This window comes from Loxodonta africana, chromosome 16 (genome assembly GCF_030014295.1).
Source record: "Loxodonta africana isolate mLoxAfr1 chromosome 16, mLoxAfr1.hap2, whole genome shotgun sequence".
NCBI lineage: Eukaryota > Metazoa > Chordata > Mammalia > Proboscidea > Elephantidae > Loxodonta > Loxodonta africana.
Window position 1 is genome coordinate 83,570,878 of NC_087357.1, and position 16,503 is coordinate 83,587,380.

Below are 16,503 nucleotides of genomic sequence, written 5' to 3' on the forward strand. Positions count from 1 at the left end.
AGCACTCTGTGTTGTATTACCACAATTTTGCTATGATCTAAATGTTGAATAACAGAATAGTGACTTCAATATATATCATTAATAGCAAAATGCCTGCTTTTATTAAAGAAAAAAAAAAAACTCTGTTGCTCTAAGCAGATTTAAAATGAATATCTGATTCAAAACTTCCCCTGTGCATAGGATGGCATGCTAATTTACATTTTAATTACTTCCTAAGAAATCAAAAGCATTTGTTGACAATAGAACATAATGTCAACTTCACAGTGCACTGTTGGTGGGTGCTTAATGAACTTAATTAGATAATTAGTGATGTTAATTATCCCTCTGTTATGAAGATAAAGATGTCTCGCAAATGATTCACTTGGTAAAGAAACATCACTGAAGGTATCGGGGTTTGCTTTGTTCATTTCCTTCAATCTTTCAAACTCCTGTCACAGGGGTGATAGACCGGTGACAGCAAAGACTTCCTCAAAATGGGAAAAGGAAGACACATCTCCCCGGCCAGCCCGTAGTTGTTCTTCCCACACACTCTGGACATTAAGTGCTATGTTGATGCTGGCCTTTTCCAAACCTCTGATGTGAGGACCGTGTTCAGGTCTGGGTGGAGTGTCTTGTTCAGATCCACTTCTTCCTGCTCTCCTCTCACTAGTGTGACAAGTGGGCTCTAGCATCGCTAGTTTGCAGAATAGGATTGCGTGTGTGTGTGTGTGTGTGTGCACGCATGTGTGCGTGTGTGTGGGCACGCACACGTACATGCACACATTTGGCAAGAGAAGAGAAGAAACAAAAGAGAGGATTCTGGTTTAGTGCCCAGAGCACCAGGAAAAAAATCGAAAGGGCTAATTCAACCCCCGATCTCCCCTGACCTGAGTGCACTTCTGTGATTCCCCTGTGGTGCGTTCCCCACCTCCTCCATCCCGGGATGCTGAACCCGGTGCATCCTGGGTGTGGCGCGGAGGCACAGCTGCCTGCAACGCCAGTAGCTATAATATGCAAACCCTTTGCCATCGAGTTGATTCTGACTTATAGCGATCCCACAGTATAATACATAGACTTGACTTTTAACGGAAAGGAAAAAGGAAACTTTTCTGAGGTTTAAAAAATAAAATACTGAACTTAACTATTTTTTTCTTTCTTCTCCCGAGATACCACCACAACCAGAAGCACAATGCAAGTCATTTTTTGGAAATAGTCCCAGTCTGGGCAGCTCAAGGCCAGGCCGGGTGGAGTGGCATTATTTTTAGGGTCAGTCATCTCAGAAAAAGCATCAAGAGAAAGTCAGTCCTTGGAAGCCTTGCCCACCACAATGAAGAAAACCAAGATTGCACTTAGCAGGTCTTAACAGTTCTCACATTAGTAACAGCAAGTCAGACTTTCCAAGTGTTTTTTTTTTTTTTAATCATACATTTGTTTCTGAGTGGTCTTATCCCTCTAACAGGTTGTCTCATCTAATTACTTGAAGACAAGACTTGCCCCACTACCTAACACAACTGAGTTTTCCAACAATACAGGTTGTGACTTCTTATAAAGTCAGAGGTCTCGAATGCCTGTTTTCCCATTTCCTGAGTTACCCTCTCTTTTCTAAGAGTTTGTCCTAGCCTGCTCCTCTCTTGATTTGTTGATACACAGCTGTCCTGCTGCCTTCCTGTCATCCCAGAGAGAGATTCCAACTCTCTCAAGGTGCCCATTCCCCTTCAATTTCACAAGTCCTCACAGGTCTTAATCCACTCCCACCCCCAGTTTAGGCAACCTGCTTCCGCGCTTCTCTCCGAGCGTCACAGTCATCTCCTGGGAAAGTCCTTTTTCTTGCCACAGACACTATGTTGAATTTTCCATAAGTTTAAGTAAAAACATTCCATGTAACTCCATTTCGGAATCTCAGATTTTTAAAATTTCATTCAGCCTCTTAAAGATCTTTGACTTGAACTCTTCTACGATAGAACTTTTCTGGGAATTCCAACTTCTGTTTGCATTTTGAGTTCCTAAGCTCTCACTTTCCATTTGCTTGCTCCTTCGCTTCCAAACCTATTCCCTTCTATTTTCAAAACTGTCTTCTCACCTGGGGCCCTCCTGACTGCTGAGACTTCCTTCCTAAGTAAGCGAGATGTGGGGCGTGAGCCGCAGGTGCTGAGGTGCGCACCTGGGACGTGGACATGCCAAAGCATTCAGCTAGGAAGCACTGGTATCATCACCAGGTCTCACGCTCCTTCTTGCTGAAACAGCAGCAAGGCTTCTCTGAACTAACGTGCCTTCAGCCTCAGCAGCAGGGAAAAAATATAAACACGAAGCAAAGTAAGGCCAGGAAATGCCTGACCACTTCCACGGTGATCGCTTGTTGCAGTTCGTTGCCACGGAGTCAGCTCCGACTCACGGTGACCCATGTACAACAGAACAAAACGTTACCCAGCCTGGTGCCATTTTCACAATTGTTGGCACTCTTGAGTCCATTTTCGTGGCCCCTGAGTATTCTGAGTGCCTTCCAGCCTAGGGGGCTCACCCTCCACCACTATAATAGTCTATTGTGCTCCTAAGATTTTCATTGGCTAATTTTCAGAAGCAGATCACCAGGCCTTTCTTCCTCGTCTGCCTTAGTCTGGAAGCACTACTAAAACCTGCCTACCACGGGTAGCCCTGTAGGTATTTGAAACACCAGTGGCAAGCTTCCAGCATCATAGCAGCACACAAGCCACCACAGTACAACAAGCTGATAAAGGAGCGTAGGTGTTGGTCACTAACACCCTCCAATTCTGCACACTCACTTTCTTTGCTACAACCTTTACTAGGGTTCATGATTTCTTTAAGAAGGAAATAAGCATACCGAAACACTCACAGATGAAATGATACGACGTCTGGGATATTCCTTCAGAACTATTCAGTGTAGAGGGGAAAGGGGGCAGCAATACAGAAGAGACAAGACTGGCCGTGAGTTGACAACTGTTAAAGTGATGAAGAGATACATAGGGGTCATTAGGTTCTCTTCTCAATTTCTGTGCCTGCTAAAAATTGTAGTGCTCAGAACAATGACCAAAAATGTCATCTCCCTGGCTGGGGGCCTCAGTCGAGGCTGCACTGGGCAGGGCTGGCTGCATGTTGCTGGTCTCAGCCAACATCTTGTCCTCCCCCAGAGCAAGGTGCCTCATGCAGGCTGGAAAGGGGCCTGGGCACACCGTCAGGACAGTAGCCAACAGCAGACCCACAGCCGTCCTGCCCACACAAGGGCCAGCCTCTGATATTTCCTGGGCCTCAGGCGAGGGCACGGCTGGTCTTACAGGAGGCACTGGTGCTCTTAGTGGGCACAGGTGTGCCTGCATTTAGAGGAACCCCTGGGGAAAACGTTAGTACTCTCCTGTCCTTGCCAGGAATTTCTGCCGAAAGTTTGTCTTTGGTATTCAGAAATTCCAGTGGGTCACACTCTCACTTCTAGTACCTTTCCATTCTCTCTGGGATTCTCCAGTGGCCCTGGCTTCCCTTTGTGTGCCATTTAGCTTTTGAAAAGAGCAGGTGGAAGTTAGCTCAACTACCTGCAGAAGCCACAGAAACATGGTGGAAACTAGGACATAGCTGTCTTCCACGGGGGTCCTGCTCCTTCATGAGCTCCCCAAGCTTGGGTCAAGGGCAGTGTGTGGGTCTCCCTCCTCTCCTGGGGTCCCACAGACCCCTTCATGGGACAACCATCGCCACATGTATGGCTGACCCCAGGAGAGGGGATGACACCCAGCTCAGGCTCTGCTAAACAAGACATGAGCTTGGGGGGCTGCATCTACCCACTGGGGTTCCCGGCCCTTGTACAGTAGAAGAGGTCCTGCACCCTCAAATCCATTCCTCTGGCTCTGGGTCCTAACAGCTCCACCAAGAAATCGTCATTTTAGAGTCCGTCAGAGGCATCTGAATCACACACCTCCCAAACCTGGGGGGCCTCTTTCCTCTCGGCCTGATTTAAAAGGCTGGAGCCGGTGCCTTCATTCTTAACCGGAATTCTCTTGTGTGCTCTCTGATTGTCACTACTTCTGACCAGCGCCATGGCTAAGATCTCATGGTAGCTCCCACCAGCTCCTGCTGGAACTATGCTATAGGCCCCCAGCCACCACCATCCCCAGGGACCCTAACCTCTCATCTAACCTCCAGAAGCAGAACCACCCTGCCCTGCTTAACCCCCACCTGTGGGGAAACACAGGCTGTATAGCCAGCCCACAGCACCCCCAACCTGGCCTTGGTCCATGCCCCGCCTCAGACCGGTCCCCCTACCCTTGCACAATGACCATGATCTTCTTCACCTGGAATGTTCCTTTTGGCACATGCTGCACACCCACACACAGTGCACACCCACACGCTGCACACCCACACACGCCGCACACCCATACATGCTACACACCCACATACGCTTACAGACTCAGCTTTAGCTTTGTTCCTCCAGACCGCTTCCCCCCCGGCCCTAGCTCCCACGTGCCTATTATTTTCTGTCTGTTAGAGCTTTATTTTTTTTAAACAGATGACAATACGCCTTGTACTTCTGAATAATTTTAGATGTATACAAAAGTAGCGAAGATAGTACAGAGAGCTCGCGGTACCCCTCACCCAGGTGCTTCTAATGTTAGTATCTGGCATCACCATGGTGCATACGTCAAAACTAACAACCCAACATTGGTTGCTGATATTTTTAAGCATTTTTTTGTTTTTTAAACCAAGAAAGTTCAGACTTTCCTTGGTAAGCAAAGTCACGTCCACTGCTATGAAGAGGAATGGCTGGCCACAGTTTACACCCTGGATTTCTCCAAGGTGTGGATGGACACAATGGCGTGGCTTCCATAACACCCTCAGTTGATCTTTGTTGGCCTCAAGGAGGCCAAGGTCCCCAGATCTGTTCGACAGGCCGACACCCACGGCCTTTCCTCTGCTAGAGACAGTGATTTCACAATTCGAGCCCGGCATAGACTGTGCTGGGGTCCAGGGGGAAAAAGAAGAAATAACATTTATCCTGTCAGCCTCACCTCAAAGTTAGACTCATCTGCCAAGAAAAAGAAAGTTCTCTACCGAAAACAAAGCCAGGTGAGAGGAGCTATGAATTGTCCATCATATGTCGCACTCTAAGGAGCAATTTATCAGTGCTGCGGAGCTGTCAGCCACTGACATGATAAGGAATAACACCAAATGAGTAATGTTTTCTCCAGTACCAACTCCTGTAATTACAAGCCTCTTCTCTCCAGAAGAGAGACAGAAGACAGAGAAACACCAATTTCATGCACTTGTGCCTGAATAATGTCTCCACGCTGCTTTTTCCAGATGGCAACCTTCTCGCTGGAGGAACTAATGATGTGGGCATATTTAGGGAAAAGCCAATAACGGCGTCTTTAACCTTCAACAACAAAAAGCGTGTTGTACAAAATGTTCCTTGGGATACGTTAGAAAATATCAATTACATTGCTCACTGAGGTGTAATCAACTGCAATAATCAAAATTAATTTTTAAAAATAATTAAACAGACCCCAGGGCAAATAGCTGATGCTCTCACCCTGTGACATCACAGCACACACATGTACCTGAGAAGTTCTGCCTTGTGCTGGTAACAAAGATGTCTTGGGAAGAGGAGTGACGGATGCACAGGCTGGGGCCGCTGAGTTTCAGCTCAGCGAAGGAGGGGCGTGCCCCCTCTGTGCTGTGCAGAAATACTGGGTGCCAGGCTCTGTGCCCAGCCCAGCTCAGCTACGGGTAGGGGGTGTGGTAAGCAAAGACAGAGCGAATTTTTTTAATGAAAACATAGGCCACTTTATTTCAAAAATAATTTGCCCAAAAAATCCACAAGATAGAATAAGCTGCAAAAAGAGTAAAGAATCAGGTTGAAGGTAAAATGGGGGTCAAATGGAAAGAGTGAGGCCAGGGAGAGGGCATGTGTGTGGGGGGGCATGTGTACGTGTGTGTGTGTGCGCACATGTACACACACGTACATGTGCATTATATCTATGTGCATGTATGTACATGTGTGAGTCCTTGTGTATGTGCCAGTGTGCCCATGTTTGTGTGTGTGCTGCAGAAACGTATTCCACAAGACTGGGCCACGCTTAATCTCCTGAACTTCCTAGTGTGCAGGTCAAAGAGGAACACAGTTGCAAAACCCCTGCTGTCCACATGAGCTGTGGAAAAGCAGTTGTTCCTGGCACTAAACCTAAGGGGACTTCCCTGCAGCTGCTCAGAAAGCTGAGCTGCCTTGATGAATTTCAGTCCAGTCACACTGGCCTCTGGCGCCTTGGAACACCATGGCACATGCCTGCCTCAGGGCCTTTGCCCACCTCCTCTCTCTGCCTGGACACTCCTTCCCAGGAAGTCATGGGCTCATGTTTTTCCTTACTTCTCACCTCTGCTACAAAGCCAGGGAGGGCTTGCTGACATGACCACTCCATATAAATAGCACAGAGGTCCTCTCGTCAGCATCTCACCCATCGCTCAGTTTCTCTCTATTGCAATTATCACCACCCAACACTGTGAATTTATTTACCTGTTTATTGCTTGCCTTCACCCTGGAAATGCAGTCTCCAGGAAAACGGAGAATATGTCAGCTTTATTCTGGACTATAACTTCTGTGCTTAGAGCAGGGTACAGGGATGGCACTCAGTAAATACTTGTTGAATGAATGAATGAGGCCTCAATTCAACAGCCTGCCTTTCCAAAAGACAGAGCCAGTCTTGAAAATGACGCCTTCTAGATCACTCAGCGTCAGCCAAGAACAACTACCAGTCGTTTGGTAAATCTACGTGTCCCCAAGCATTGCAGCGCTCCCAAGAGCTTTCAGGTCAGCTGGTTTTCCACCGACCTCCCCAAGATACAGCAGCTGAGAGCTGTGCCAATGACAGCAAGCTGGGGAGTTGGGGATAGGGGAGGGGACCTGGAAAGGGGCAGCACCAGCAGGCCAGAAGGGTTTCCATAAAGGGATGTCCACTCCCAGCCCCGTGGCTGTCCCTTCCCTAGTTCCCCAGCCAGACTGACCCAACCTCCTAGGAACAATGCTGGCCCGGTCAAGGAGTGGAAGCTCCAGGGTAAGGCAAAGAAAGAAGGGCCAGGACCCTCCAGCCACAAATGGCATTGGTTAGGGTCAAGTGTGAGGGCAGCTGTGGGGATGCCGAAACTTCCAGGGGCTCTGCTACAACCGTACCTCCCATGTGATAGCCTTCCCCTGGGCAGGGAAGAGCTGTAAGGTCAAATGGAAGTTTCTATTTCTAGGCACTTCAGTTTCCCCAGTGCTTTCCTGTGTGTGAGTGGGCAAACAGAGAGTCCCGGCCTTGCGTTCAGGGAACGGGGGCTCTGCGACGTTCTGTGAATCATCTGAGGTCGTGCTCCACCTCTGCCTTGCTGCAAAGCCCGTCACTCATTTTTAGATTCAGTTTCCACATCTGTGAAACAGGGCTAATGACACCTGTCTGATGCAGCTGTTATAAAATCTAAATAAGTCATTCATTCAGTCAACAAACCTACTGAACGATGACCTCAATGAGCCAAATGCCATATCTGGCAATGGGCATAAAAGCCTGAATAGGACACAGTTCTGAACACCATTTGGGCAATCGAGCCAAATCAAGCTCCTTTCCTCTCTTCTCTTCTGTTTAGGCTTTTTCTCCAAATGCCTGAAACATGAAAAGTATCCTGACTTCCCCAGACTTCCTAGGTACCTGTGCGCAGCCTTCAGCTCCTAATTCTTGCCAACATCCAGCAGCAGTACCCCTGCAGTCTGCTCACGGATCACAGCACCACAGCAGGCCTCATACAGTGGGACCCCTGCAGTCAGCTCACGGATCACAGCACCACAGCGGCCCTCATACAGTGGGACCCCTGCAGTCAGCTCACAGATCACAGCACCACAGCAGGCCTCATACAGTGGGACCCCTGCAGTCAGCTCACGGATCACAGCACCACAGCGGCCCTCATACAGTGGGACCCCTGCAGTCAGCTCATGGATCACAGCACCACAGCAGCCCTCATACAGTGGGACCCCTGCAGTCAGCTCACAGATCACAGCACCACAGCAGGCCTCATACAGTGGGACCCCTGCAGTCAGCTCATGGATCACAGCACCACAGCAGCCCTCATACAGTGGGACCCCTGCAGTCAGCTCATGGATCACAGCACCACAGCAGCCCTCATACAGTGGGACCCCTGCAGTCAGCTCACGGATCACAGCACCACAGCGGCCCTCGTACAGTGGGACCCCTGCAGTCAGCTCACGGATCACAGCACCACAGCAGCCCTCATACAGTGGGACCCCTGCAGTCAGCTCATGGATCACAGCACCACAGCAGCCCTCATACAGTGGGACCCCTGCAGTCAGCTCACGGATCACAGCACCACAGCGGTCCTCATACAGTGGGACCCCTGCAGTCAGCTCACGGATCACAGCACCACAGCGGCCCTCGTACAGTGGGACCCCTGCAGTCAGCTCACGGATCACAGCACCACAGCGGCCCTCGTACAGTGGGACCCCTGCAGTCAGCTCACGGATCACAGCACCACAGCGGCCCTCATACAGTGGGACCCCTGCAGTCAGCTCACAGATCACAGCACCACAGCGGCCCTCATACAGTGGGACCCCTGCAGTCAGCTCATGGATCACAGCACCACAGCGGCCCTCATACAGTGGGACCCCTGCAGTCAGCTCACGGATCACAGCACCACAGCAGCCCTCATACAGTGGGACCCCTGCAGTCAGCTCACGGATCACAGCACCACAGCAGGCCTCATACAGTGTACGACAGATGCAGATTCTGAACAAGCTGGAATCAGAGTCAACCTCACTTTCCAAAGTTACATGGGCTGAGAACTCAAATTGTGTCAGGTATCCATCAGCTGCGAGAGCTCAAATTGTATCAGGTATCAATCGGCTGCCTTTCCCTTCCCCAAGGTGCCCGAAGTTATTTTTCCTTAATGGAGGTAAGGAGATAAAGACCCAGGGAAGTTAAGTAAACTGCTCAAGGTCTGCTATCCCTATTGTCCAGGTCCACTCAGTGAACAGTCTGCCTTTGAATATAAGTCGGTGACCCCAGTATTAGGACATTTGGCAGCAATACCTCCAGTCCCATATGCTCTTCCAGAACCTTGCCAGCCCCGACCCAGAGGTAGGGTTTCCCTACTCTCAGACCTGAGCAGAACTTTGAGTCTGTCTTGACAAGTGGAATGTGACTTCTGAAGCTAGCTCATAAAAGGCAATAAGGCTCTTGCTCTGAGGAGAGTAGTCCTTGAGACCCAGCTGCCGTGTTGTAGGGAAGTGCAGAGAACATAAAAAGGCCATGGTGTAGGTGTTGCAGCCCAGAGAGGGCCGCAGACTAAAGCCCACATCAACCACCTGCCGTGTGAGTGAATGAACCTTTAGATAATCCCAGCCCCCAGCCACCGAGCCTTCCAGCTGAGTCCCAGACAACATGGTGCAGAGACAAGTCTTCCGAACTTCTGACCACAAAGTCCACGATCGTAACAAATCCTTGTTTATGCCATTGAGTTTTAGGGTAACTTATTATTTTTTTATTATGTAGTTGTAGAGAAATGGGAGGGAAAAATCCCACACCTTGGCCCCACACAGTCCTAAGAGTCCAACACTACACTTCATTTCCTGAAAACGGCCCCACTGTTTCTGCCTCCCTTGCTGGGGTAACACACCCAGCTCCTGGTGAGCCCTGGACTAGTGCCCACTGAACAAAGTAACTCGAGAGGATGCTGGGAACAAGATTTTTTTTAATGCCATAAGCAGCACCTGCTCCTGGCAGTAACAGGGAACCCATGTTCACTTTGAGGTCCTTGAGTCGTGCAAATGGTTAAGTGCTCTGCTGCTAACCAAAAGGCTGGCAGTTTGAGTCCACTCAGAGGCACCTTGGAATAAAGTCCTGGCAATCTACTTCTGAAAGATCAGCCATTGAAAAACCTATCAAGCACAGTTCTACTCTGACACACATGAGGTTGTCGTGAGTCAAAATTGACTTGGTGGCAACTGGTTCGTTTGTTTATATTCCCTTTAGTTAAAGTTAGGCTAAGACTTGGCTTCCCTAGATGTAGCCTCAATTGGGAAGCCACATGGGTAACCCTGAATGCTCAAAAGGACACGGAATTAGATTGCATTTAGTGACAGCAGAGGAGACACGACCCATGTGGTTGAGGCTGATGCCCAGCGCTTTTCAAAGGGAGGAGTCTGGGCTCACCTCTGCCTTGCACTCAGGGTCCTTGGCTAGCCGGCTGGGTATCAGTCTCATGGCTGACGACAGGCTCCCACTCCATGAAGTGACTTTGCTGTGGTGAGTGACATTTGAACGACTGGCCAGCGTCTTCTTCTCAGATACTGCGGGAAGGCGAAGCAAAGAATGTCAGGAGGTGAAGGAAGGAAAAGAGCACTCACTAGTTCTACAGCTGGCTTGGCTTTCAAAGGGCCAGCCAGGCCCACGAGCCAAGCATGCCTTCCTCCAACAAGGGACACAGCCAAGGCCACAGGATGGCACTGCCATATTCTGAAGCTCCCTGGGCTAAGAAATGTAGTGTGGGCTTTGGCGTCACTCAAACCTGGATTAAAACCCAAGTTCTGAGACTTGTTCTCTAGCATCAAAATACTGGACAAGTTAGCTAAAGTTCCTGGGCCTCAGCTTTCTCGTTCTGTAAAATGTATCTAACCTCAGTGGGGTATCACGAAGATTATAGACGATGGGTTTAAAGCACAAAGTCTGGAATATAGGAAGTGTTCAATATATATGATTGTTGAAAAAAGGAGAACCACTTGTAAGCTTCACTATCCATCTTACCATTTTATTCCAGTAAATGTGTATAGGTAAATATGTCTTAATTAATTGTATTTTTCCATGAAACGATCTGACATTTTGACTTCAAATTATACCTGTATGTATGTATGTATGAACATATCTGTCATGACTAATTTGGAAAGCCAATTAAGTAAAACTTCTGTACACTGGACATGACACAATGGACATGGAAATAAATCGCTGTGAATTTTGTGATGCTTGAGTTGGGATCGACTCAATAGCAATGGGTAAAAGTCTTAAAACAAGTATATAAGCCAAAATTTGGACAGCAATGACACCCTCAAAACAAAATTAAAACCTCATTCCTGCACCTGCATTGCCTAACATGAGGGTGGGAATGTTGAGTCACTGAGAGAATGCAAGGGGCATTAATACACGTGCAATGAAAACTCTCACTTGAGAGATGAGGAACGTGCGGCTCAAGGTCACTGCATGATGTGGTACAAAGTTGCAAAGCTGGTAGGTGAATACTAGAGTGGGGACTAGAACCCCAAGCTGCAGTGTGGGGGCCACAGCCCTGCACATAGTGGTCCTTCCCTCTAAGAGATTACTGGAATCTGATGGTGTGGTTGCCACCTGAGGCCTTCCTTTCATCACAGATGCAAAGCAGCATTTGTTCTTTGTGAATAATATACCTGAGGTTGCAGTGATGCAAATCCCACCCACAGAAAGTATGAGAAAGAGGGTCTAGGTGGAAAAAGGCTCCAGGCCCCAAACGGAGTCTTGGAGGGCCTGGCTGTATGATAACCAGGAGCTCCCATTCCCTAGAGCCAAGTGGACAGAGACCTAAGTAATGCTGCCAGGCCTTGAGCATGGTCTCCTCCCAGAGCGGAGTGACCTCTTCAATCTTCACTTCACTTTCTCCAGGTTTCACAGACAGATCAATCTTGAAGGCATCCTCCAGTGCCTGACGCCTCTGTGCCACCAGCTGCTGCCAGAGAGTCCTCACCATCCTCTGGATGTTGTGCTGGACTAAAGGAGAGAAGACATTACACAATGCTGTTGGCCTCAGGGCTTCTCCAAGAGAGGGTCAGGGGATGGGTTTTATGGCTGCTTTTATTCACATCCTACCACATAATTTTTTGAAGTTCACCCAGCCTTGCAAATTCTGGCAGGAAGGCAGTGAGGAGACAGAGCCACAGGACTGACAGCAATGCCACCAACCTCAGTGGGAGATGGCCCATGCCTCTAACTGCTGGCACCAAGTCCTCCCCTGCCTCTCATCTCCAGGTCTGGGAAACATGGCTGATGGGCTCAGGAAGTCTCTTTACCCAACCCCCAACTCTGTTGTATACCAGACAGAAAGATTCCTACTGTGAACTCTAGGTAACCAAATAACCCCAAAACAGCTTCCCCCAGCATTCCTTTCACGTTGGTCCCTCAGGGAAACAGACACAAACCCAAGGCTGTGCCTGGATCTGCAGAACCCCAGCAAGTCCTCTTTCCCTTGCTCTGAACCATGATTCCCATAACCACTCATCTCAGTGGCCTGGACTTGCCCAGATATGGTCAGCTCTACCAAGACAGCTCTGCCCTATGTGACCCACACCTATAATCCCCCAAACCATGCATATATTTTCTCTGATCTTGGGTCTTTGGGAAACCCACATAGTGGTTAAGTGCTATGGCTGCTAACCAAAGGGTTCGCAGTTCGAATCCGCCAGGGGCTCCTTGGAAACTCTATGCTGTAGTTCTACTCTGTCCTATGGGGTCGCTAGGAGTTGGAACCGACTCGATGGCACTGGGTTTGGTTTTGGGTTTTGGGGTCATTGAGCGCCCCCTCTGGTACCAACCTCTTGAGTCTGTTTTTCTTACTCTAGGTAGATGGAGATTGCTCAGTCCAGCTCTACTGGCCAAATCCCAGAGCGTATATGTGTTCATGTTGTAATTAACACTGTCAGAACAAACTATTAAGTCACAAGAGTTTTAAGCACTGTCTTTGGGCACCAATTTGGCCAGAACCAAGCGATCCTTGTGCCCATCATCTTATATCACAAGACATCACAAGGTAAGTGGCACAGTCTGCAAACCAAAGTGGTAGAAGGTCTAGTAATGTTTCCTGGATCAAGAGACAGCAGCCTCTCAAAAACATGGATCTGGCTGTGCTATCTTTTTACCAATTGCCAATCCCTTTAACTTGATTTGAGATTTGTAAGCCCCAAAATAAACTCCATCAAGCCAAAAATTCAAAGAAATCAATGTGTTCATTTACTCTGTTCTGATTTTCTAGGGTAGAAAGCTGAGAGGTAGCCAGGTAATGGCTTGAGCCAGGAGAGATAACTTGCCAGTTTCTGTGTCTAATGGTTCAAATAAAATTTGAAGAGATAACTTATAGTGAGGGCCTCTTGGATTCCAGTAAGTACAACAAGTTCCTAGTCTAACCAAGCCCCACACAGCTTTCTCTTCATTTATCCACCCACCCATCCATCCATCCATCCATCCATCCATCCATCCATCCATCCATCCATCCATCTTCCCCCATCCATAAATCCAACCATCCATCCATTCATCCATCTATCTATCCATTCATTCCATCCCATTTCTAATACTCAAAGAGCATTCCAGTTTTACTCTCTACCACCTTATGTTCCTGTTCTTTGACATTATTCTGGGATTTCTTAGTGCCTCTTTTACCACCATACCACCCACTTCCCGAAATTAAGAGCAAATGAAATGTACCATCACTCAAACTTAGGAAGTCTTCCCCTCTTTTTCCTCTCACTTCATCATTTGGGGAAAGAAAGACTTGATGATAAGGAGTCATTCTAGGTTTGGGTTCCAATCCAAATCCTTCTGGGTAGCTGGTAGAAAAGAGGTTGTTCATTATAAACTTTAGTCTCCTCGTGATCATTCTATTGTTCTTTATTATTAATGCATCCCCCAAACTCAGTACATATCAACATGGGAAATCTTATCTAATCTAGTTAAAACTACCACCTGATGACAACTTCCACCATAGATATTATGCAATGTCATTTTGGAGAATAGGAGAAATGCCTTCTCTGTATTTCTGTCTTACTAAATCTTATCCATTCTCTCAACAGCCTCCCTGAATTCTCTCCTGGTTTCTCAATCTTCAAAACTGATTATTTGTACGCCTTCATTTGGCACTGATTTCACCTTGTTTGGAATGGGCCAGGGCTGGCTTCATAGGTGTGTGGCCTGGGCAGTCCCACCGAGCCCAAACTTAGAAGGGTCCTGTGCTTGACTTAATGCTCTGCTGTAACCATCTTGAAATTCTTAGTAATTTTTTTAACAAGAGCCCGCCCTTTAATTTTGCCAAGAGCCCCACATCTTATGTAGCCAGGTTCTAAGTGGGGCCCAGCAGTTTACACATCAGGCTCCCCGTGGCCTATGTGCTCCTGGGGTCCAAGGCGTGTCAATTTCCATGTGTCGGTTACAGGGGACATCTAAGTCAATTGGCATAATAAAATCTATTAAGAAAACATGCTGCATATCCCACTTTGGAGAGTGGCATCTGGGGTCTTAAATGCTAGCAAGCGGCCATCTAAGATGCATCAATTGGTCTCAACCCATCTGGAGTAAAGGAGAATGAGGAACTCCAAAGACACAAGGCAATTATGAGCCAAAGAAACAGAAAGGGCCACATAAACCAGAGACTACATCAGCCTGAGATCAGAAGAACTAGATGGTGCCTGGCTACAACCAATGACTGCCCTGACAGAGAACACAACAGAGAACCCCTGAGGCAGCAGGAGAGCAGTGGGATGCAGACCCCAAATTCTTGTAGAAAGACCAGACTTAATGGTCTGACTGAGAATAGAACCCTGGAGACATGGGCCCAAGACCTTCTGTTAGCCCAAGACAGGAACTATTCCCAAAGCCAACTCTTCAGACAGGGATTGGACTGGACTATGGGACATAAAATGGTACTGCTGAGGAATGACCTTCTTCGATCAAGTAGACACATGAGACTATGTTGGCATCTCCTGTCTGGAGGGGAGATGAGAGGGCAGAGGGGGTCAGAAGCTGGCCAAATGGACACAAAAAGAGAGAGTGGAGGGAAGGAGTGTGCTGTCTCATTAGGGGGAGAGCAACAAGGAGTATATAACCCAGTGCCGTCGAGTTGATTCCGACTCATAGCGACCCTATATGACAGAGTAGAACTGCCCCCACAGAGTTTCCAAGGAGCGCCTGGCGGATTTGAACTGCTGACCCTTTGGTTAGCAGTTGTAGCATTTAACCACTACGCATCAAGTCAGTCTCTCATACAAAAATTTATATACACGTTGCTATAATTTTTTTTTATAAGGAGTATATAGCAACGTGTATATAAATTTTTGTATGAGAGACTGACCTGATTTGTAAACTTTCACTTAAAACACAATAGAAAATTTTTTAATTGAAAAAAAAATTTTCCACGGGTCCCCTTCCCCAGAGATGCCTTCAGTTTCGCGAGCACAATAGGCACAACCCAAGACTTGTAGACTGGACAGGAAATGATAAACACGGAAGTGAAAAATACTAGTATATGCCGATGTCCATTCTTGAAATTCCTAGAATAAAGTGGTAGCTTTGGACTTGGGGCCATTTTACAAACCAGAGGAATGGAATCCGGAGAGGATGTCATTTCAAGCACACAGATTAACTGGCACGCCACACTGCTTACCTATGTTGTTATGTTGCTAGTTGCCTTTCAGTCAATTCCGACTCACAGTAACCCCATCTGCACGAAGTAGAATTTCTCTGTAGGGTTTTCAAGGCTGTGACCTTTCAGAAGCAAACTGCCAGGCCTTACTTCCAAGGAGCCTCTGAGGTGGGTCTGAACCACCAACCTTTCAGTAGCATAGCGCTTAACTATTTGTGCCACTAATTCTCGAGATATAGAAAAGAAAAAAATGATCTCCCTAAATTTAATCTACACACTGACAATGGATTCTTCTATTTTAAAAAATAAAAATAAAAAGGCAAGCGCCTCCTTTAGGCGAGGAATATTTCCCAGTGCTTCCCAGGAAGTGACAAGACGAGTCAACTTTAGTGTTTTGTAATGATCAATAGACAAGTGTAGAGAATTTTTGAGATTTTGAGATTTTTTCTCCCAGGTGATCAGACTTATCATCTGTCCTGGGGTAAGTATGATGAAGGAAAGGGAAACAGCAAAGTATAATATTCCATAGTCCTCTTTTTTCTACCCTCAGCTTGGTCCTATTAATAACAGATAGTAGGTCCAGGCAGTGTGAGGCTGAGACACTGAGGCAATGCATGGTATGTAAACACCACCACACAGGAGATCTGCACGCAAACAGAGAGATCCAGCAAAGTTTCAAACTTTGTACTCCAAGACAAGGATATAAATAAGCTTAACTTAATAGCTTTTTATTACAGTTCCTTAGGCAAGTGTACTTATGGGTGTCATTTTATATCATATATAGTAAAAACTGCAAAAGCCAGAACCTGTGTAAGGCGGAAACCTGTCATAGAAGGAAAACGCAAATATTTTCCACTAATTGTAAGTGATACAAAAGCAGTAGACTTCAGAACCTACTATACGGCTACAGTAGTCAAAACAGCCTGGTATTGGTACAACGACAGATACACTGACCAATGGAACAGAATTGAGAACCCAGATATAAATCCATCCACCTATGGAAACCCTGGTGGCGTAGTGGTTAAGTGCTGACCAAAAGGTCAGCAGTTCAAATCCACCAGGCGCTCCTTGGAAACTCTATGGGGCAGTTCCACACTGTTCTATAGGGTTGCT

At 47.4% G+C, this 16,503-nt stretch overlaps 1 protein-coding gene across 12 annotated transcripts in view; it reads right to left on the bottom strand.

Annotated features, from left to right (window-relative positions):
- The window catches only part of WDFY4 (WDFY family member 4), a 415,213-nt gene that overhangs the window by 172,711 nt on the left and 225,999 nt on the right, over nucleotides 1-16,503 (bottom strand). For all 12 annotated transcript variants that reach the window (XR_010318150.1, XM_064269860.1, XM_064269858.1 and 9 more), the window contains 3 exons: nucleotides 13,461-13,582; nucleotides 11,568-11,753; nucleotides 10,173-10,309 (listed from right to left, as the gene is read on the bottom strand). Coding sequence is in view for 11 of the 12 variants with exons in the window: in XM_064269860.1 (XP_064125930.1) it covers nucleotides 10,173-10,309; nucleotides 11,568-11,753; nucleotides 13,461-13,582 (445 nt within the window). In the remaining variant the exon portion in view is untranslated. The remainder of the gene's footprint in view (nucleotides 1-10,172; nucleotides 10,310-11,567; nucleotides 11,754-13,460; nucleotides 13,583-16,503) is intronic.